Source organism: Schistocerca cancellata, chromosome 1 (assembly GCF_023864275.1).
Source record: "Schistocerca cancellata isolate TAMUIC-IGC-003103 chromosome 1, iqSchCanc2.1, whole genome shotgun sequence".
NCBI classification, from domain to species: domain Eukaryota; kingdom Metazoa; phylum Arthropoda; class Insecta; order Orthoptera; family Acrididae; genus Schistocerca; species Schistocerca cancellata.
This window is the reverse complement of record NC_064626.1, coordinates 207843035-207867990: the sequence shown is the minus strand read 5'-3', so window position 1 is coordinate 207867990 and position 24956 is coordinate 207843035. Positions and strand designations below refer to the sequence as shown.

The following is a 24956-nucleotide window of genomic DNA, read 5'->3' as shown; positions in this document are numbered from 1 at the left end:
GGTTTAAGGAAAGGGGAACAATTCAGAAAGTCACCCAGAACCCCGGGTCAGGGGAGACTTACTGGATGGGATGAGAAGGAAACACTGATTGTTGGGGACTGCACTAGATGAAATTTGAAACCCTGAGAGGTTAAAGGTGAAAGACAGGAGATTACTACAGAAACATCCTGTACGAGTTAAAAAGTTGGAAAAACTAAGTGCATTGTACATAACAGCGGTGGGATGGCGGAGGAGGGGGGGGGGGGACATCGAAAAATAGACAAGACATGCAAATGATAGGTGTAAACAACTAAAGCGGAGTGAAGAAAGGAGTAGTCACTGTGAATAAATGCTGAGACGGAAGGAATTCAATTAAGGCCAGATGGATGGCGAGAAGCAAGGACACGTTGTAGTGGTAGTTCCCACTTGTGAAGTTCTGAGAAACTGGTGTCTGGGGGATGAATCCAGATGATGCGTGTGGTGAAACAAGCACCGAGCTCATGACTGTTATGTTGTACAGCTCTGCAATAAGATATTGTGAGTTGCCTGTATACACCCTCAGCCTGAGCCCATTCACCCTGACTGATAACTGGGTGGTAGTCATGCCGATATAAATGGCCAAACAGTGTTTACTTAACAGCTGGTATATGAGGTGTCATTTCACAGGAGGATCTCCCTTTGATGTGTATGTTTTGCCAGTTACAGGGCTGGAAAAGGTGGAGGTAGGAGGGTGCATAGGGCAAGTCTTGCAGCGAGGACGGTCGCAGGGGTAGGAGCCATATGGTAGGCAGATGGGTGCAGAAAGAGCTTAGGATCTGACAAGGAAACTGTGGAGATTGGGAGGGTGACAAAAAGCTATTGTGGTGTGGTGGGCAAAATCCCAGACAGAATGGATCTCGTGTCAGGGCATGATTTTAGGAAATCATGGCCTTGTCGAAGTAGGTGATTGATACATTCAAGACCAGGATAACACTAGGTGACAAGTGGTGTGCTCCAATGTTTTTTGGAGAGATCCGCAGTACCAGGATTCGATGTGACGACCCAGGAAAGCTGCTTTTGAACTAGGCTGTTGGGATAATTACGTCCAGTGAAGGCTGAAGTGAGAGAGGTGGTGTATTGCTGTAAAGAGTCTGCATCCGAACAAATATGTTTGCGTCGAATGCCAAGGCTGTATGGGAGGGAACGTTTGACATGAAGACGATGGCAGCTGTCAAAATGTCAGTACTGTTGTTTGTTAGTAGGTTTTATGTGGACGAAAGTGTGCAGATGCCCTTCGGCGAGGATGAGATTGACATCAAGGAAAGTGGTGTGGGATTTGGAATAGGACCATATGAAATTTAATTGAAAGGAAGTATTTAGAGAGTCCAGGAATTTTGACAGGTCAGCCTCACCATGAGTCCATACAGCAAAGATGCCATCAATGTATCCGAACCAAACCAGGGGCTGAAGGCTTATGGATCCCACGAAAGCCCCCTCCAAGTAACCCATGAAAAGGTTGGTATAGGAAGGAGCCATCCTGGTTCCCATGGTTGTACCGGCGATCTGTTTGTATGTCTTCCCCTCAAAGGTGAAGTAATTGTTGGTAAGCTTAAAGATGGTTAATGTGAGCAAGGAGGATGTCATATGCTTAGAATCATGTGGGCATCAACTGAGAAAATGTTCAGCAGCAGAGAGACCACGTACGTGGGGAATGTTGGTATAGAGGGAGATGGCATAAATGGTGACAAGCAAGGTGTGTGGTGGGAGTGGGACAGACATGGATTTCAGACGATGTAGGAAATGGTTAATATCTTTAATATAGAAGGGAAGTCTTTGTACTATGGGTTGCAGGTGTTGATCAACTAAGGCAGATATACATTCGGCGGATACTTTGAAGCTAGCAACTATAGGATGCCCAGGATAATTGGGTTTGTGGATCTTATGAAGAAGGTAAAAGGTGGGGGTGTGTGTTCTCAACCTCTTGTCCAAAGCACTTCCCCTCCAACCCACCCTCCCTGAATTATCTGTATTATCCAAGGGTCTCACTTTCAGCCCATTACCATAACCTGTCTCCTGCAGAACTTGAGGCTCTATGTTCCCATAAACCTGATGACTCCATCATTATCCTCCCAGCAGACAAAGGATCTACCACTGTGAAACTTGTCTGACATGAGTTTGTTTGTGGACTGCAACAGATGTCTGACACCTTTATATACAGCATCTCCCATCAAGATCCCATCCCTGTGATACGAACTGATGTGCAGTCCCTCCTAAAAACCTCAAGCCCCTAACAAGGACTTAATCCTTAATCCATAGAACTTCTTACCCAACCCAAACAACACACGCCCACCTTTTACCTTCTTCCTGATATCTACAAATCCAGTCATCCTGGGCATCCTGTAATTGCTAGCTTCAAAGCACCCCCGAATGTATATCTGCCTTGGTTGATCAACGTAGTACAAAGACTTCTCTCCTATATTAAAGATAATAACCATTTCGTAGATCATCTGATATCTGTATTCGTCCGACTCCCAACACACACCTTGCTTGTCACCATTCCCTCTATACCAAAATCCCCCACATTCATGGTCTCTGCTGAACATTTCCTTAGTCAACGCCCACCTGATTCCAAGCCTATGACATCCTTCTTGCTCATATTAATCCACTTTACACTTACCAACAATTACTTCACCTTTGAGCAGAAGACATACAAACAGATCAGAGGTGCAGCCATGGGAACCAGGATGTCTGCTCCCTATACAAACCTTTTCATGGATCAATTGGAGGGGCTTTCCTGGGATCCATAAGCCTTCAGCCCCTGGTTTGGTCCAGATACATTGATGACATCTTTGCTGTATGGACTCATGGTAAGGCTCACCTGTTAAAATTCCTGGAATCTCTAAATACCTCATCTCACTTAAATTTCATATTGTCCTATACCGAATCCCACACCACTTTCCTTGATGTAGATCTCATCTTCACTGAAAGCCTGCTGCACACTTTCATCCACATAGAACCTGCTAACAAACAACGGTACTTACATTTTCCAAAAAACAACTTTGGAGCACAACACTTGTCACCCAATATTATCCTGGTCTTGAATGTATCAATCACCTTCTTCCAGAAGGCTATGATTTCCTAAAACCATGCCCTGACATGAGATGCGTTCTGTCTGGGATTTTGCCCACCACACCTACAATATTTTTCATCACCCTCCCAATCTCCACAGTGTCCTTGTCAGACCCTAAGCTCTTTCTGCACCCATCTCTCTACCCAATAGCTCCTACTCCTGTGACTGTCCTCACTGCAAGACTTGCGCTATGCACCCTCCTACCTCCACCTATTCCAGCCCTGAAACTGGCAAAACATATACTATCAAAGGGAAAGCCACCTGTGAAATGACACTTCATATACCAGCTGTTATGTAAACACTGTTTGGCCATTTATATCGGCATGACAGCCACCCAGTTATCAGTCAGGGTGAATGGGCACAGGCAGAGGGTGTATACAGGCAACTCACAATATCCTATTGCAGAGCATGCTGTACAACGTGACAGTCATGAACTCGGTGCTTGTTTCACCACACGCATCATCTGGATTCTTCCCCCCCCCCCCTCCCCCTCCTCCTCCCAATTCTGTTATATACAATGCACTTAGCTTTTCAGTCTTATTAACTCGTACACGATGTTTTAGAAGTAATCACTGTCTTGCATATAACACTGACTTCCAAATCTCATCTAATACAGTCCCCAACAATCAGTCTTTCCTTCTCATCCTGTTCGGCAAGTCTCCCCTGACCCAGGGTTCTGGGTGACTTTCTGAATTGTTACCCTTTCCTTAAACCTTTCCAGTCCTTTTCCTTCACCCTTCTTCCTTCCCATTTAACTCTTCTGTCAGAAAAAGGAGCTACTGGCTCCGAAAGCTCTAAAGCTTGTAATCCTTTTGTGTGTGTGTTCCCGTGCTGCCACTTGGTGAGTAGACTTTTTATCTATCCATTTACATTATGATCTCTTTTAAAGTGTTTAACATTCTTCTGCTAAGAACTGGATCTAAAAAAGCAAGAAAAATGTGGACTGTTTCAGCATAAAAAGGGAACAAACTATCAGTAATGCCGTGTGTGTGTGTGTGTGTGTGTGTGGGGGGGGGGGGGGGGGGAGGGGAGGAGGAGGAGGGGGGGGGGGGAGAGAGAGAGAGAGAGAGAGAGAGAGAGAGAGAGAGAGAGAGAGAGAACAATGGATTCAATTAGATTCAATTAGATTTGATTGCTCAGAACTTAAAGCAAATAAGTAGTACAAACTTCTGCCAATTAAAGAAATTGCAGCTACAGGTCCATGTTTTTTTAGGAATGATGAATACAACTTGGGAATAAACAGCGCATATAACTACTAAACTGGCTCCAAACGCTTGTAAACATTAAAACCTGTGTTCCCCTGCCGCCACTAGGTGAGATGATTTTTTATCTATCCATTTACATTAAATTATCAATAATTGATTATTTTCATTGTTTTAAAAGGTTGCAATATTACAACAAGTAAAAATAATTTTCTGTACATGTTTAACATGAAAAGTACTCTTAGGCAAAGATTACAACATTTATTCAGATGGACATTTGTAGAAAAATCATTTTAGGCTACTGATTTGACTAAACATAAAACTAACCTGTTCAGTGCCAATAAGTCCATGGTGTAACACCTTATAGAAGTGAGTAACATGATCATGAGGAGCTGGAATGTCTTGGTGAGTCATTGTCATCTGGCACAACAACCTCAAGGCACTCAACTTTCCACGTGCATAGTTTGCTGGCAATGACAGGGCCTGCATTAAAAAAAAAAAATTGTTATTTGTGTTAACAGCATAAGTAACTAAGAAAAAAGTAAATAGTTCCAAAACAAATGTAAAACAGAGTTCAAAGGCAAATAATGCTCCACCCAAATTTGCAGCATCAAACGTTAAAATAAAAAGTGATCCAGTATCATATTTTGTGCTATACTGAAATGTGACACTATCAAGGAAAGAACTGAAAGATTTCACTGGATCCATGGCTCTCAAAACCATTATCAATAATTTGCACCATTAATGTGCTGCAGAAGTCCGAATGCAAAAAATTTGTTTGAAAGTGATAATGGTGAGGAACAATGAATGTTAAATCTTTAGAAGACTGATTAATATGCATTCTCTCTCTCTCTCTCTCTCTCTCTCTCTCTCTCTCACACACACACACACACACACACACACACATATCCAGTACCAGAATGTCAAGTATATCAAAATCTCCACTGCTATAATATCATGTTTGTCATCTTTAATTCTTTGAATGGTGTGGATGTGCTTCCTACTTTCCACAATGACTGCTGCATCAATAACAGTAAAATGCACACCTTCTTGTTAGTTGTTGGCCAACTACCTACAGCTCAGTTTCCTGCGCAGCCCACCTGGCACTGTGCTGAACATTTTTCTGGAGCGTATAGTGGTAATTCTATCTATTGCTCTGAATGTGGTCAATGTTGACACAACATAAAGATGGCTATTGTACAAGCCATTCAAACTCAAATTTTCTTACTCTGAAGCTCCTCTTCGGATGAATTACTATAAAACTCTGCCATCAAAGCCTCCTCTTCATCTAAGATTTATATCTTTCCAGTAACTTTCAAAATTAATTTAGCAGTCTATGACAAAAGCAACGCGAGTCTTTAGATTTACCTAAATGCAGTAGTTCAGTGTTCCTTCTTACCTAGTTGTCCTGTATATTCACTCTTCTCCATGGGCTCCTCACTATGCTAACTCCAGATACAGTAACACAAATAACACTTTTTTCACATTCTTTTTGCAATTCAAAACATCCAACTGCATTTTTATGGGAGAAAGAGGTATACTGATCATCTGTTAAATCACACAAATAGATTATATTTACTGTGAAACGTAGCAAGAACTCTTTCGCTTCACTTTACTAATCAATTACACGGTAACCACTTGTTCATTTCATGTCTGTTTTGTTGCTTATAATGTAGAAAACTGCAAGCTTAGTCACAGATGAACATTTTGTCTACCTGTAATAAGTATAATATGTAAGCATTGTTAGTAAGAGATTGATACTGTCATCCTATGTAGCAGCTAATTAAAGGATTGCTTTAATTTTTTATCATTTTTTGTGGGCCAGAAATGATTATCTGTCTCCAACTGTGCTTTCTTTGGCACAACAATTTCACTTTCTTAGTTTTTTATGTACTAAAACAGTTTAGGATCAGAAATGTCCACCCATTCCTGTTTAGGTGTGCCAGCACAATAAATATTTTGCAAACAACTAAGCCACAAACACAAATCCAGTAAATTACTCCAGTCAACCTTCAAAATCAAATGCTCAAAGTTTCCACATGCTTTCTGCTAGTATACCAATAACTGTTGAGCACTGGAAATAGGTAATTATGTATAATAGTTTTAATTTTTGTTTGCATTTCGAGCTCTAAATAGATACTACAGCATCTGACAGGAGAGAAGGAACTGTAAATATTTGATTTCTTACTACACCTTCTGTATACGTTTTCCATCTTCCTTTTTGATCTGGGTATTAGACCAGCACTAGTGACACTAAAAATATTTTTATTCATACAGAGTGTGCATAGAGTCTGGGAACACTTCCAATTATTTATTGCACAAGAACTAAACATTGGAAAGATGTCATACATACTGCATTTTGAAGAGAAACTCTGACGTCAATATGGTAATCGAATTCTGGCCATACCCATCCCAGATGGCATCGTTGACTGTGGCAGTCGCTTCCCGTATTCTCTCCCAGAGCTCTGCTACATCAGGTGATAGAGGTGTTACACACACCAGATCTTTAATGTGTCCCCACAGAAAGAAGTCACACGTAGTGAGATCTGGTGATCGGGGCGGCCATTACATGAACTCCAACACACAAAAGCTCGCTTCGCCCCTGAACCCTCCATTTTTGCGACTAGCGCTGACTAAATTACCAAACCATGCTGTGGCGGTATACATGAAAAATTAAAAAAAAAAAACAACTTTCAGGATTTCTATTCAAAACTGCTTATGTATGATATATGTACAATGTTTGGTTCTTGTGCAATAAATAATTGATAGTGTTCCCAGACTTTATGTACACACTGTATTTTGCTTGCTTTTTATTTTTTGTTTTGTTTTTCATTTCATTTTGGTTTCTTGTGATGTTATCCATGGGTTTTTAATTGTTTTTATGGTGAGTTTCAAAATGCAGCCTAACACACAGTGGTGCAGCATATGTTCCACATTGATACTTCGTTTCTCAGCACACTTTTGTTTAGAATTAACTGTGCATCTACACACTGGTGTATTTTTCTCTGAGGGTTTGCTCTGAGTAGTATTTGGAACATGCTTTTCAACAAATTGTAGAGGTTTCTGGTCAACAGGGCACCGTCCTCTGCCAGATTTCCTCAGTTCGGTAGACCAAGCTTCAGACTGCCTTGCCAGACAGATGAATCTTGCTTCATCTTTTGTCCTGTAACCACACAATGGAGATTATCAGCATTTAAAATTTCAAATACTCTCAGTGAAAAGAAGCACATTTTATACCACTTCACAGTCTTCCACAGTGATCCAAATGAATTCAGTGCCATGTCACTACAGTCAACTGTCCCCAGACTCAAATTGTAATGTGGAACACGTAATGATTTCCCGATTCTATTAACCTGTCTTTCTGCCAATCTTTTCCATCTTAAAACAAGCCTATGGTACTACAGACAGTTTCTCTTTTGTTACACCACTCCACGGCAAGCTGTAATCAGTGGACAAAAGGGGCCCGCTCTTTGTTTCATTTTGTTGTGTATGTATGGAATGTTTCATCTCCTCTTATGAACAATACTACATGCAGTTGTTCCATGGTTACGAAGCCAGAGAACATGCCTGGACTCTGATACCAATTGTTACCATAAAGAGTATGTCCTCATTCCAAATTTGGTTTCATAAGTACTAATAATTTTCCCCACAATCTGGAAGACAATTTCCACTGGTATGCCCACATATACAATAAAATTCAGGCTGTAATGGGATCAACAGCTGTGCAGTACAAATGATTTTATTCCAAAAGTCTTCTTTTGAATGGAATATACTGTTTGGAAGGTAATCGCTGTATGAACGACAATAGGATTTCTTCAACGGAAAGTTCTTGACAAGGATGAAATGTGTTATAGAATGTTGTACAAACTACATCAAGACTATAAATTCATAGGATTACATGGCCAGCACAAACTCGAGTAAAATTATTTTGGGTGTTAGGCCATGTCATTGTTTGTGATTGGTTTGGGGCATTAAAGGGACCAGTTTGCTACGGTCATCGGTCCCTTGGCCCAAGACTTGAAAACACCAACACAGAGTAAAAACGAAAAATGGAAAAGATGACAGACGACACAGGACAAGAGAAACTTAGACAAAGACCAGACAAAACGAATTAAAAAAGGAAAAGCCAACTACCGAGAAACATATTAAAAACTCACGCTAAAACTGTAGGCCAAAAGACAGAGTCAATACTAAATAAAAATAGACACTTAGAGCAAATGATAAAAGCCCCCTGCCCAAATAAAACGCAAAACTAAGCCCGCCATAGCAGGGTCATCAGATAAAAGGGCAGGGAGCGTATCAGGCAGTGCAAATGTCTGCCGGAGCACGGCTAAAAGCGGACAGGACAATAAAAGGTGCACCACTGTCAAAACCACCCCGCAGCGACAGAGAGGCGGGTCCTCACGACGCAGTAAATAGCTGTGCCGACAAAGGACAACGGAGTCGCTGCGAGTGGCTTGCATGGAGGAACGCCACACAGTCGTCGTCTCCTTAATAGCACAGAGTTTATTGGGCGCGCCATTCAGCATCCCAAAGCACAAAAACTTCATGTCATTGTAAAATACTAAAACAACTATACAACTGCTGTCACTGTGATGGTCCTCCTCAGGAGGACTAAGCTGCTGGTTTTTCAAGTGGGCCTTCCCCATATATACTGTCTTATTTCAGTTGTCAGGTGACTACTGACATCAAATTTTGCAAAGCCCTTGAACAGTCTGAAGTGAAGATGCCTGTGACGGACGGGCTGCACGGTAGGCTTTTTCCTGTGCTACTCCAGTAGATGACTGACGGGCAGCAGTGAAACAGCAGCTTGTACCCATGGAAAGTGTTTCCTGTAACAAGAGACTGATGCAGTCTCTACTGATCGCTACTGATCACCTGTTTATACTGCTGAACCCATATCTTATGGAGATGTCGGCTGCTGAGCATGTTTCCCATTGGACTGGGATCATTGGCACTCAGACCATTAGAAACTTGTAGCCAGCACATTCCTGAGCTTTCTTACAGGAGCCGTACAGAAGGAGCAGCATTGAAAGAATACAGTTCCTCAAATCCTAATGCTTTCCCCCATGATAACACACAAAGTACTGATTCTGGAATATTTGCCTTGGTATATAAATGAAAGCTATTGTTTAATTTGCTGCAGATTTCATCAAAGCCATCTGTTACAAATATGGAAAAAAATTGCACGAAATGCTGAAATCTTACTCTATCCCACATTTGTGTCCTGAAGTTTAATTGACAAAACACATGCAGAAAAGGACAAAAAGCACTTTTCTTCCAATCAAATGTGTTGCTACAGCATACACTTTTCACAAACTTTTCACCATCACTTTCATACACTTAAACCATTTTCCTCATAGTATTAATACCAGAAGAGAGAGAGAGAGAGAGAGAGAGAGAGAGAACACCAGAACATGACAGCAAACATCTAACTGAGCAGGCCAAACACAGAAGACCTGCTATGTGCTCGGGGGCAGAAAAACAGCTCTGCACCCTGACCCGTCCAGAGAACACATGTACCTGAGTGGCAGCATGTCTTACCGTGTCTGGAGCGCACAGGGATTAGTCTGCATGGCGTGCATTAACATGTCTAGAGCACCACGCAGAAGAAACAGTGCATGTGCTTTAACACATGTAGAGTAGTTACAGGGTTATTGTGATGCTGACCAAAGAAGTTTATCATAATGAAAGGCATCAGAAGAAGCATTTACTGCCAACAATGAATAACGTCAATCGTAATATGCAGAAAGAACAACAAAATGATATTCTTAGAGTCACTTTGTTGCATTTGTTTATGGAATAAAATAATATAATCCAGTAAGAACTGGAAAGAAAGCACAGATCACAGTACAAGGACAATGGATTTATTGTGATCTGTATCCACATCAGCTATGGGAAAAGTTGGGAGGAACATCTTTAGTGTAAGTATAACATCATGTTTTGTGAAAGGTGCACAAGACAAGGCACAATCTAATGCAATATTATAACTATAATGAATAAAAAATACTCATGTATCTGGTGGCAGATTTGCAGGAAAACTGGTGACTTCAATAGTTCATGGTACCCGGCTTTCTTTCACTTGGGAACACACAGGTATTGGAAGTTGAATTTTTATCAAGCAGCAAAGTCAACTAGGACCTCAGGTTATGGAATATGCATTTGAATAGAATTAGAGGAAAACTATCAACTATTGTTGCCATTTCATATATTCAACAACTACATCAAACTTAACATCATCACCTATTCTCTATAAACAATGGAATGAGTAAAGGTAACTATATCAATAACACGACAGAGAGAAATGACTACAATGAACATTTCATTATTTTCGAACCTATATGGAACAAACGTAAATATGAAAAATATTAATGTACAATAAAAACATGGTGAATCAATAAAAACTCTGAATCAAATAGGATGCCATGTAGAAGATACAGATGATGAAAGTACAAGGTAATGGAAATAAACTTCTACTGAAGTAATATCGAACCTCTTCAAAAATCTGCAAATAATTTCAGATCTTTTTTTTATGAAACTCACCTTGAAACACCAAGGAGCAATAATTTTTAGAGGTGGTATTAAATCTGGTGGAGGTGGTGTGCACAGGCCATCTACAGACACACCTTGGTTCATCCGAATCTGTAAAACAATAATTATCTATGCTATACAATTATTCAAGGTTTCCTGGAAATATATCATCAGTCAACACTATTAATGATTTAAAACTTAGTTAGCTTTTGAAACCATGTCTCATTAACAGTACACAAGCCGTTATGTCTTGATTATATATGGTGAGAGAAAAATCAATAAAATATTATACACAAAGTTTGGAAATAACACAATGTTTAAATATTATGATTGTACAAAATAATGAAGTACTGCTCAAATGTAGCTCAGAAGAAAAATAAATTCCATAGATGTGCCATTAACTTTTATGGTGAAGGCCGTACATAATTTTTTAAAAAGTCTCAGTTTAATGACACACTGTAATTCACATCAAAATTTTGCAAGAATTCATACCTGGTGAAGACCAATTTTTATTATATAAAGTTGGAAATAACAATACTAAGTGAAAGTGTCTTTCTGTTGCAATAGTGGGTAGTATTAACGAAACATGAAATAGAGAGAGAAAAAAACTGGCAATTTATGTACATATTACAGGCTACCAGCCTTTTTTTACTTTAATATTACTTATTGTACCATGAACTAGTTTTTCTAGTTTTAGATTTACTATAAGCTCCTCATCAGATGGAGATATTACAGGAACATTATTTTCCGAACAATGCGCAGCTACACAATATGGTCATGGTGCTGGTGAAAAGAATGCAAATTTAGTCATGAGTTAGCATTATGTTTACAAAAGGTCATTATGTTGTAGGATATTTAGCATTGCATTGCATCTCAGTATCCATGCGAAATTCATTTTGATAATGATGTACATAATTTCAGCCAGCTTAAACACACACACACACACACACACACACACACACACACACAGCATTTAGGCACACTCAATTTAACAGTATCCAAACAATCTCCAACAAAAGATGCATTAATATGTCTAAAAACAACGATGATGTGACTTACCAAACGAAAGTGCTGGCAGGTCGATAGACACACAAACAAACACAAACATACACACAAAATTCAAGCTTTCGCAACCAACCGTTGCTTCGTCAGGAAAGAGGGAAGGAGAGGGAAAGACTAAAGGATGTTGGTTTTAAAGGAGAGGGTAAGGAGTCATTCCAATCCCGGGAGCGGAAAGACTTACCTTAGGGGGAAAAAAGGACAGTATACACTCGCACACACACACATATCCATCCGCACATACACAGACTCAAGCAGACATTTGTAAAGGCCTTTACAAATGTCTGCTTGTGTCTGTGTATGTGCGGATGGATGTGTGTGTGTGCGCGCGCGCGCAAGTGTATACCTGTCCTTTTTTTCCCCCTATGGTAAGTCTTTCCACTCCTGGGATTGGAATGACTCCTTACCCTCTCCTTTAAAACCCACATCCTTTAGTCTTTCCCTCTCCTTCCCTCTTTCCTGACGAAGCAACGGTTGGTTGCGAAAGCTTGAATTTTGTGTGTATGTTTGTGTTTGTTTGTGTGTCTATCGACCTGCCAGCACTTTCGTTTGGTAAGTCACATCATCGTTGTTTTTAGACATATTTTTCCCACGTGGAATGTTTCCCTCTATTATATTCAAAAGAGGCATTAACTTACACAAAAAAATGTTTACAAGCATAGATAATAAAAGATACAAGCAAATGTTTCAAGCTGTGGGTGTGTCCACAGTTTGGCAATATACACATAATATGAGTAAAAATGTCACAGATAAACAAACAGAGAAAATATTTATTAAGTAATCAAAATAATGAATGAGTTATTAGTGTGTTGGAAAAACTGAAATGACCATGGAAAGCTGTAGGTGTGTACATAAACTGAACTTTTGTTTCTGAAATATGGCAATATACAGTAAGAGAGAACAGAACTGTTACAGGTAAACTGACAGGGTGAAATTGTTGTCACAGTAAAATAAAAAAATTCAAACAGTGTTACATCTGTCGTATCTTAGAAAGATGAATCCAACTAGATTTGCTGAACTTGTGGTAATACCTGGTTTGAGCCAGGTGTAATAATAACAATTTGTGGTAAGGACCATGGGACCAAACTGCTGAGCTCATCAGTCCCTAGGCTTACGCACTACTTAATCTAACTTAAACTAACTTACGCTAAGGACAACACACACAACCATGCCCGAGGGAGGACTCGAACCTCCAATGGGGGGAGCCGCGCAAACCGTGACAAAACATCTCAGACCATACGACTACCCCGCGCAGCGAGCCAGGTGTCCAATTGAAGTATTACATGGATGTCTATGTCTTGAAATATATGCTGGGACTTGTCGAGATGAGCTGGCAGTGACTGGACATTTGCCTGTGTAATTTGGAGCTTGGTATGCACAGGTGCAAAGCTTGTGAGAATGCCACTGCTGGACATTAGTGACTTTTGGTCAGTGCTGGTAAAGGAACAATCCACAGTGAGCACGCTGAAGTAGGGGAGTACAGGTTCCCTGAAGTGAAAGCGGTAGGTGTCTCGAGTGAGGAGGGAGGTTTTGTGGCCAAGACCAGTAGGCTTTGCAGCGGTCATTGAACAGCTGACTGGTGATAGGAAAGGGAACTTGCTAAACAGAGTTAGAATAATCTGTGTACAGCAGTAATCAAAGCAAGATAAATGGAATAAAAATACAGTGTATTATTAAAGACACAAATGAAGAGTAACAAAAATAATATAATAAATTGCTAAATAAAATTGGAAGTAAGGCAAAGTTGATACAGTAATTGACAAAGTATAAGTAAGAAACAATTTTAAGAAACAATAATTTGTAATGAAGTACAACAAAGCAGTTAACACATTATTTAAGTTATAATACTCTGCAGTAACAACATTTTTGGTCTTTACCATTATCCTGCCATCATTTGTCCATAAGTTCAGTTGCACATATCTGGAAATCATGTTGTTCAAAATGCTTAATCCTTCAGAGGTGAGATCATCTGATATTGTCAGACATAACTTTGCGAGTTTTTTCTTAGCTCTAAAGATCTCAGATCTTTGCCTGTACTACACGAATTTCACTATTATTGGTCTACATTTTGTAGATCTTGGCATCCTACGTCCCACTCTAAAACCTCTGTCAGTGTCATTCGCTGCAGGCTTAGCTTCTCCTGGATAAGATTCGTCACTAGCCCATCTGTATTCTCTCTGTTATTGTTTGGAATCCCGAACAGTAAGTTCACCGACTTCTTGAACTGTTTCTGTTTGAGTAGTCCTGTGTTTGTTTTAACGATTTGTTGGCAGCACAGATCTCACTCATATCTCCCTCCAGAGTTTGCTGTGTTTTGTCCATCACTTCTGCAGTGACAGCAACAATGATGGTGTGGAGAACAAGCCTGAGCATGTCCTGTGCTTGAAGAGTAGCACTAACCTCAGCCTTGATGAGCATGCCAACGTCAGCGATGCTGGGCGCTGTGGCCATACTTCCTGGGGTCAGTGTGACCCCAGCATTTTCAGCAGCCTAGCTGTTGCTGGTGCTCCATGTTCTTCACAGATTTCCACTTTGAGAGCAGCATCACAGAACATATACTAAAAATCAACTGCTAATGCGACACTAGGTGCTTGTCACATGAGTGTTGAATATACAGAACAGCCTAAATGCTTAATAACATCTCCAAGTTGCAGGTAAACTTGCAAGCCGAACTAGTGCACGTCACTAACTCACTGCCCTCTTGCACTTTTACTGACCTTACAGGAAATATTAATTGTAGCCTCACATTTTCTGCACATGGTGCAGCTATCTATAACAAAGTACTGTTCAGAAAAAGCTGCATCTATCAGCTCTCAATAAGATTTCAAAGTGCTACAACGACTGGCTGGTCACTTTACATTAAATGTTCAGAAATATAAAACTGTGCACTTCACGGGAAAAAAAAGCCATATCCTATGACCACTGTATCAAAGAGTCACAACTGGAATTGGTCAGCTCATACAAACACCTGGGTGTAACACTTTGTAGGTATACAAAATGGAATGATAACATAGACTCAGTTATAGATAAAGCAGACGCAGACATTAGTTCAATGGCAGAATACTAGACAAATTCAATCAGTTGATAAAGGAGGTTGCTTACAAATCACTCATGCAACCCATTAAGAAGTTGTTAAACTGATGTTTTAGTAATATTCACACCTGTCAGCACTTGTCATCCCTGGAACTGGGATTGTAGTATTATTCTGGAGACCACAGTGCATGAGAAAATCTAGAGGCAGCTCTTTTACCCAGCACTGGATGTCAAATAGCAGCTGTTGCTGCTACTGCTTATGATGACTAATGACGTGTACAGGCAAGGGATGCCTGAAATGCTTTTGGCCTATCACATGTCCAAATTTTTTTGGCTTATCAATGAAAGTACCAAACACAATTTTCACAACACTTGCATTTTTTCAATATAATTTTTGGAATTTAACACATTTCTGCAAGTGATGCTCATTGTCTTCGTGAAGATCTTACAAAGTGCCTGTCTAATGCAATTGCTGCTTAGACTAAACAATATGCTGATCCATGAGAAAGAGCTTTAGATTCACGAAGGAGTGAGTGTTGAAGACATTTAACTCTGGAGAGTTACCAGTAATTCATAATGTGTAGAAAAATATTTCATAGGAAAACTACGCATTATACAAGTGAGTTTTCCTAATGAAAGAGGGAGTTTTCTTATGCAAATCAACTCTCTCGTAATAATTTCCGAGATATACTGTGGTCATAAGTTTAATACAGTACTCTGAATTTACTGATTCTTCAAAATGATGAAATGTGTCTCTGCAGGATATCCAAACGGTTATGTCGTGACATGTCTCATGCGAGAACCTGATACCACTATTTCTTTGGTACAGTGCGATTTCTGTGGCACTGAGCATCCACCATCATCCAATGTTTGAACTACCAGGTACATTCTAAATTAGAACAACATAGTTCACAACCATCTTACATAGCACTTTTTCCTACCTTCCACACGAAATGTATTTCCACTTGCGAATAAGGACAACTGTCAGCTGTATAATGGAATGACAACAATCAAAATTTGTGATGGATTGGGGCTCGAACCCGAATTTCCCACTTATTGCGAGGAGTCGCATTCCCATTGGGCTATCAGAGTATGCCTCATGGCCAGTCCCAAACTTCAGCATGTTGTCAACCATGTGTCTAAATTCTGCACTATTACACCCATTATGTATATTCCCGCACAGGGAAGACATTTTCATTGAAAGCCACTTGCCCAGTGTTGAAGGTTAAATATGATATTGCAGTGCCTGTGGTGTTCAGAATTACAATTCAATGTTCCTCTGGACACTAGTCCAAAGGAACATTGCATCATAGCTCACTATGAATTCTCATGACAATGTGTTTTTCTGAGAGTTTTCGTGTAGCACGTCCAAAAACTCGCCAGCCTATTTCTTAATGACGAAAAGCTAAAGCGTGTTCTCGCACAGTTTCACAACTTTAAATGTGTCCCATTCCCTGTTAAATCTTATTTAACAAGTTTCTGATAAGTGCCCAAAACTTATTTTTATCCATTATTGTATCTATGATAAAACTCCTGTGTTTAAGAGTTGTTTAAAATGAACATCATACTACAGAAATATTTTAATTAACAACATACTAACTCATGGGAAAAGTGTGTCATAATAGTGTCATCCGTCAAAGATGCCGAGATATTTTCAGATTACACCAGTATGAAATATTTGCATATTCAACATGATTAAAGATTTTGACGCTTTACTTTATAAAGAATAATACAAAGTGCCAGTGGGTATTAGTGAACATTCTCACAAATGTCTATCCATCTGCTAGATGAGAGCTATTAGAAAGATGCTCACGTTTACTTCATCCATTCTCAGCAACATCGCAGTTTCAACACATGAGAATCTTACCTGTGACATCAAAAAGCAAAATGTAGATTTTTCATGAAATGCAAATATCTTTTGAGGACAGAAAACTTCTTTGTAGGCAAAGTGCTAAAAAGAAAAAGGAAGATGCACAAACTAAAGTTAAATTATTACTTAACTCTCAAGCCTTTCTGTACCTTCAGACCAGAATAAAATCACTGCAGTACCACTATCTCCTACCACAGTGCACGTGCAAGCACAGAGAGATAGAGATAGAGATAGATAGATAGATAGAGAGAGAGAGAGAGAGAGAGAGAGAGAGAGAGAGAGAGAGAGAGATTCTTCTAAGAAATAGTAATTTAGACTTTCCCAGAATCGTGTGGTGTCGTCTCCAATAATACAGGGTGGCACAGTTAAAAGTAGCTCACCTCCCCTTTGAATGGGAATGCAATGATTTTGACTTCTGAAATAGAGTCAACAGTTACAACAATGGGCAGTTTTATGAAATAGTTTACTGTTAGTGTTACTTCTGCAGGGGGGGGGGGGGGGGGGGGTCACTTTCAACGTCTCCCACAAATGTATTTTTCATTGTAAATAGTAATTCCATTTTGGCTCTTCATTTCTGTAATTTCACTGCATTTCCTTTATACTTACACGGGCTATTTTTATCTGTACCACCCTATACTTTTAGTGTATTTTTGCATATCCACTGTTAAAAAGAAAATATAAAAATATTTTTAAGATACATGAGGATGTTGTTGGAACATGGACAAATGGAGCAGGACTGATAGCAATGCAAACTGGAAAATATTCCATTATGTCATCAGGTTACCTTCCATTCAGAAGGCTGTTGCACTCAGCGACTGTTATATTGACTTGTAAATAACAGATTTCAACTATTATTTACAATTCCATTATGTACTCTTATGGATTCAAAAGTATTTTAAAACTGCTATCAAATATGACACACAAAGCACTATATTAACAGTTTCCTTAAATTACATAAAACTCAGACTGACCACGGCACATTTACATTCTTATCAGAAGTTTCTATTTTTATACTGATTCAAGGGCTTCTCACATGAACTCCGTAAATTTTCATCTGTCCCCCTAAATATGCCTAATTTATTCACAATGGTCTATAATTCATGAAAGAAGTTAACACATGGAAAAGTAAATACTATGTTTGCTCTTATCACTTTCTTGTAGTCTCAAGAGTATATCAGTTTCACGGTAAATGACAGTACTAGTTACAGTTTGCAAATTTTTAGCATTATAAATAGCAACTCACTTTTATTAGTGTATCAGACAGCTCTACCAGGTAATCAAAGACTTGGGCATGTAGCACAGGTGAACTAATCTGATTGACGTCTCCAAGAGCTCCCAACATACGGCGCCATAATACAACAGCCACATCAGGCAACCAGCCACGCACTGTTCCTCCTGCCATTACCGAAGTTCGGCCACTAGTCTCTTGAAGATCTGTTGTCGGGCAAAAAAAATTGAATGCAGTACAAAAATCAAATACAAATACAAATCTCATTACAATACTGTTCTAACAGAGAAAGATATAGAAGTGTGGACAGCTGTTTACCACACAGGATAACACCTCTTAAACTGAATGCTGCTAATCTTTGCAATTGGTTTGACAGGAATACAAGACTGAAGATCATGTTATACTTAGATTTGTGAACTCACATTATTTTTTGGCAAGTCGGTGGTTTGTGTGTGTACTGCAATGACGTCATTTCAATAGGATCTTATTTTTAATACCCTTGCCAAACAAGACTACAAGGCCAAGCATTTTGTGCACTGTAAAGTAGACAATTTGTGTCTTTCAAATGAGCATTAGTCACTTAGTACTTGTTGTTGTTGTTGTGGTCTTCAGTCCTGAGACTGGTTTGATGCAGCCCTCCATGCTACTCTATCCTGTGCAAGCTTCTTAATCTCCCAGTATCTACTGCAACCTACATCCTTCTGAATCATTCAATACCTCCTCATTAGTTACGTGATCTACCCACCTTATCTTCAGCATTCTTCTGTAGCACCACATTTCGAAAGCTTCTATTCTCTTCTTGTCCAAACTAGTTATCGTCCATGTTTCACTTCCATACATGGCTACACTCCATACAAATACTTTCAGAAACGACTTCCTGACACTTAAATCTATACTCGATGTTAACAAATTCCTCTTCTTGAGAAACGCTTTCCTTGCAATTGCCAGTCTACATTTTATATCCTCTCTACTTCGACCATCATCGGTTATTTTTCTCCCTAAATAGCAAAACTCCTTTACTACTTTAAGTGTCTCATTTCCTAATCTAATTCCCTCAGCATCACCCAACTTAATTTGACTACATTCCATTATCCTCGTTTTGCTTTTGTTGATGTTCATCTTATATCCTCCTTTCAAGACACTGTCCATTCCGTTCAACTGCTCTTCCAAGTCCTTTGCTGTCTTTGACAGAATTACAATGTCATCGGCGAACCTCAAAGTTTTTACTTCTTCTCCATGAATCTTAATACCTACTCCGAATTTTTCTTTTGTTTCCTTTACTGCTTGCTCAATATACAGATTGAATAACATCGGGGATAGGCTACAACCCTGTCTTACTCCTTTCCCAACCACTGCTTCCCTTTCATGCCCCTCGACTCTTATAACTGTCATCTGGTTTCTGTACAAACTGTAAATAGCCTTTCGCTCCCTGTATTTTACCCCTGCCACCTTCAGAATTTGAAAGAGAGTATTCCAGTTAACATTGTCAAAAGCTTTCTCTAAGTCTACAAATGCTAGAAACGTAGGTTTGCCTTTTCTTAATTTTTTTAAATTGCTTTTCACCGATTGTTAAGTGGCTATATTTGGAATTTGAAGGTCTCACAGTTCTACGCCTCAACAAAAATGTCTATGTATATAGCCCTTTTCACCCTGCCTCAGATGACCGGTTGGGTTTTAAATTTGTCGTGGCTCGACTACCTCTGTCATGGCTCAACTAAATCATTTTTCTGGGTCACTCCAGACTGCAACAATTGTGCACATTTCCAGCTTCTATTTGGCAGCTGTTTTGTTTCATATTGTGACCACCAAGAGCGCAAAAGATCACTTCAAACTTCTACAAGAAGACAAAGCCGTGTGTCCCCAACATAAATAAAATACATCTGGCAGTATTTCATTAGTCAAATGCAATTCAGGCTTTATTTTAGACAGGAAATTTATCGCTGAAGTTTAAATCTTCTGGGTTTTTCCATGTTTCTTCCAAAATGTTCAGTGTTTTGAACCCTTTGCTGGGATCTTCCTCAGGATCTTTTGGTGTCCACTACTGCGAAAACACTGTCAGATACAAGTGTCACGTCCGCTTATAAAGGGGGAGATTTTCTGGCGTTCATGCTGGAGAAGTAACAGTACTGGTTAAAATTCATATGGCTACCATTGGGGGGGCCATAGTCACCTGATTACCTCCACAATGCAGGTGTCTATCAAGTGTCGTGTGGCTGTGGCAAAGTGTATATAGGTGAAACAGGAATAACTGTCAAAGAACGCATTAAGGAACACGAACAGCACATGCGGCTGAAACAAAGTGCAATATCGGCAGTATCGGAACATCGTGAGAACTGTGGCTCTGATCGATTTTAATAACGTACGTATACTGGCTAAAGAAACAAACATTTATAGAAGAAAGGTCTGAGAAGCGGTTGAAATTTCTAAGAATGCATCTAATTTCAATAGAGGGGACAGCTATAGGCATCCGGCATCATGGCTCTCCGCCATCAAGGAAGTAAATACGCGGCCGCAGTGTGTGAGCAGCGTAAACAACACGCTGCAAGTCACCTCGGTGGATAATAATATTTTGGGTAAACATTCCCCCTCTCTTGCTCTGTCCGTTTCGAATCTAGCCACTGATGACGACCAACCAATAGCGGTAGCAGGCAATTCAACCAATAACCCTTCTCCAGTGTAAGTGTGGAATAGTGCCTTTCTATCCAATGACGATGGACCGGCAATGGTATCCACAGGATATAAGCTACCAACTTCTGCGTCAGAGCGGGAATATTAGCCTATGACTATGGCCCACCAATGATAGCCATATGAATTTTAACAAATACTATTACTTCTCCAGCACGATCGCCAGATAATCTCCCCCTTTATAAGTGGACGTGACACTCGTCTCTGACAGTGTTCTAGCAGTAGTGGACACCAAAAGATCCTGAGGAAGATCCCAGCAGAGGGGTCAAAACGTCGAATATTTTAGAAGAAACATGATGCGGCCTAATAACCCACAAGATTTTAACTTCAGTAACAACGGCCACGAAAGCCTGCAGACTTACAGGAAATTTATCATTTTAATGTATACATGGTGCCTAAACAAATGCGTGACATTGGATTTTATACACATTTGTATTTTGAATAGCACGATCATGATAGTGACTTTAGTGGTATGACATATCACCTCACGGGTGTCAAAGTTGGCAACAGAATAGCAAGTTTCCATGAGATGCTGATAGCGGTCCTGTGGGATCCCGCAGACCTAATAATGCACGCCTGCTGAGCTGCACCTATAGTGGCTCTGGACTGCAAGCACCCTCTCTGCTGTCACGATACAGGACGGCCAGTAGCAGCCAGACAGCCCACTTGCACTTAAAACCTCTTCGATACCCGAACCTACTCAGACACCACCTAGTGATGGGTCTGATAGTGTTGTTCATTCTTTAGTTCAGAGAGCTTCAACCTTGTTGACCTTGTGATAGCTGGTCTGTGTTTCTTGCTGCACCTCCACTTACCACTGTGTATAAAGTCATACACAACAATTTTTTTAATAAACCATCACCTTGGGCATTGTTTTAGTATTTTTACCTGTTTATAAATGTTTAAAAAATTTCTCTAGAAAACTGATATCAGGCAGCCATGCAATGGAACACTGCTACAGTAAGTCATGGCACTGCAGTGGTCTGTATGTGTCAGTCAGCTCTGCGGAATCAGCACAGTACAATACCATTGTTCATGCTTTAGTTCAAAAAGCCTCATCCTTGTTGCAGCCCAGTAACAAGACATAAGAACAGCGGTCATACAGAGACCCTAATCTACAGGATCCACAGATGAGTGTCACACCTTGTCAATGATGAGATTTCAAACCTACAAGGAATTATTACTGTCAGTGAATGCAGGTCCACCTCAACCAGTTCTCAGCAAACTGTGCGAATGAATACATGTAATGGACATTTAGAGATGGATACCTCACAAAAGACAATAGTTCACAGCAATACATAAATGTCTTCAATGAGCCAAATAGCACAGAAACCAGACAGTAGCTGACTGGAAGCATGTAGCATGGTCTGACGAATCACAAGTTCCCTGCTTTTCAAAGTATGTAAGGTGCCAAGATCCCTGAGAGCCGAACAAGGTATTTAGCCACAGACTGTGGAGTGTGTAATTCAGGCTGGAGATGGTTCTATGAATTAAGTTTATCACACCTCAATTGGGGCACACCCATTTGGGTTACCATGAACACAAAACAAGATGTTTGTTTCAACATTCTAGGAGACCAAGTGTTGCTCACTCTTCTACATCTTCATGCCTAGTATGCTGTTGACACACCTAGCTTCCAAGATTACAACAACCATATTCACAGGCATACACACATACTTCACAGTTTGAAAACACTCAAGCACACAACTGCGCCTAAAACAGTCCCAAAGAAATCATCAAACTTTAAAATAGTGCCATATAAGAACGACATCAATATTCGTCTTTTTTTAAAAAAAAAAAAAAAAACTTTTTTTGAAGAATGATACTCATACTGTGCCTGCTGTGCCATTCCGTTGGACTATCATTCTAATATTATAGTGTACTGAGAGCCAATTAATTACACACACACACACAAACACACACACAGAACAATGGCACCTAAGACGTCACCAACATGCTATGTTGTAGTGGGCCATATCATCAAACGTTTTCATATTCTTCCTTCACAGTTTAGTCCATATGATGTTGTCATGAAACAGTGTTTATATGTGTATCTTCAAGACCAATAAACTCGCAACTATGACTTTACTTCTTAATACTCTGTATCTAACTCTGCAGCTATTTAAGATTTATGATGAGATTAATGAGTACTATGAGATATATTCAAAGAACAAGGGCGGTTTTGTCATTAAAAAATCATTCCTAAGCAGTTTTCATAACATTTTAATACCTTCTTCCACCCCTCTGTATATATACTCCCTGCCTGGGAACTGAACCAGTTTACAATAGTAAAACTGGGCTGATATGTACTTTGAAACTCTCACCACACTGAGACATGCCACCAAAAATCAACAGTACAGGAAACTTGTCTTGGACAGTCCAGTCCAGAAAAACATGTCTTCACACAATGGTCTGTTTACAATAGTGGTTTTGAGTTCCTTCTTATCTTCAAACCATTGTCTACAAAGCATTTTTCTCACGTGCAAGATGAGGTAATACTCACTAAGTACGAGATAGCTAATCTAGGATGTTGGTCAAAATGTGATGAATCTTATCCATGATACAGACCATTGTGTGAAGACATGTTTTTCTGGACTGGACTGTCCAAGACAAGTTTCCTGTACTGTTGATTTTTGGTGGCATGTCTCAGTGTGGTGAGAGTTTCGAAGTACATATCAGCCTTAACTACTGACTACATTACAAGACTTCACCCAGAAAACAGTAGCCATCAGTTTTCAACTCAAGACTGTTACTCTTATTCTGTGTTGGCTTGGGATACCAGTGTTCCACTGCCTGTAACCATGTGGGGAAACAGATCATCTTGTCAATGACAGTCCAAAAACACTCATATGCCTGACATTCACTGCTCTGTGTTGGCCAGTAAGCATTTCCAGCAACTGACTTGCACACAGTTTTTAATATCTGAACGCTTCTGTGACAATTGTGTAAATTGTGATAAGTTATTGTGGGAAAATTTATCAGTCAGCGCACTAATCATCGATTATCGATCGGATCTCAATTTTTGGTCTGTCTTCTGCACCATTTCCTTTCCGGATACTGGGCATGCCACTCCACTATTCTTCATCCGCCTTTACATGGCCACTGTTAGAGTCTCAGCACCATTGTTTAGGATTTTAAACTACGTACAACTACTGATGAATTAGGGTAGCCTTTTGCACCTACACACACACACACACACACACACACACACACACACACACACACTTGGTCACTTTCAGCTACAGTCAAATGATCAATGCTGCATTTGTGAAACTTTCAGCTGCCAACATTTAAATATAAACAAGGAAACAGCCATTGCTTTTCAAACATGCCTCATATCGATTGGTCTGCTAAGTTTAAATTTACAGATATCATACCTAAACTTGTACCATCTGCACTTATTACATCAATCTGCATGGGCGAATCTTTGATTGAATTGCTTTCAACTCCACTCGATGGCGCAGGAGAGGGGGATCTTGTTGGACCCTCTGACTCAGAGTACTGGAATGGTGTTCCTGCTGCAAGAATGACAACAAGTGATCAATACTTTATAGAAAATCTGTCCAAAAACTTTAACATTATATAACAATATAGACCTAAATTAGCAGCACAGTTTTACTAATTGCATAAAAACTTAATGTAACCCTTTAAAGAACCAATTCTGACATTAGCCTAAGTAATGTAGGAAATTGCTGAAATATGGTGAGATACAGATTTGAAACCCATTCTTTAGAAATATGAGTGTGTCCATATCCAGAATGATAAGATAAATTTAGCTGTGGTACACACACAAAGTTTTGGTTTGTTCACAGAAAGTAAAAAAGTTGTAAATCTATGACTGATACAGCGTATAAGAGAATTATTTGACCTACAATGAACTATAAAGAGCACTAAGGAGCATTAACAGAGTGTTTCCAATTTTCTTATTGACATTTATTACCTTGTAAACAAATAAAAATTCACATGACAAAACTGCATACTGAAATAATTGCATGTGTATTAATAATTACCTCTGGCACTTCGAAGAGAATCCATGGAACGTGACTTGTGAATCCGGGTTTTTGGGTATGTACGTTGTGAGTAATTTGTATCACCTGAATGAGCAATGATTCGGGCCACTTCTCTTTCCACACAAAGAGGTAAGACTGTGAAAAAATTAAGAAAATGTACAAACTTAAACTTTCAAAGTCAGATATCAAGCAAGCAGGCTAACTCTGAAAATAACTGACTTAACAACAACTGAAGTAAGCTATATCTGAC

At 39.6% G+C, this 24956-nt stretch overlaps 1 protein-coding gene across 1 annotated transcript in view; it reads right to left on the bottom strand.

Moving 5' to 3' along the window:
* The window catches only part of LOC126164502 (probable Rho GTPase-activating protein CG5521), a 289412-nt gene that overhangs the window by 160020 nt on the left and 104436 nt on the right, over positions 1–24956 (bottom strand). Inside the window, exons 18-22 of the mRNA XM_049920250.1 lie at positions 24707–24841; positions 24074–24214; positions 18027–18217; positions 10834–10932; positions 4618–4773 (exon numbers count right to left, since the gene is read on the bottom strand). Of these exons, the coding sequence (XP_049776207.1) occupies positions 4618–4773; positions 10834–10932; positions 18027–18217; positions 24074–24214; positions 24707–24841 (722 nt within the window). The remainder of the gene's footprint in view (positions 1–4617; positions 4774–10833; positions 10933–18026; positions 18218–24073; positions 24215–24706; positions 24842–24956) is intronic.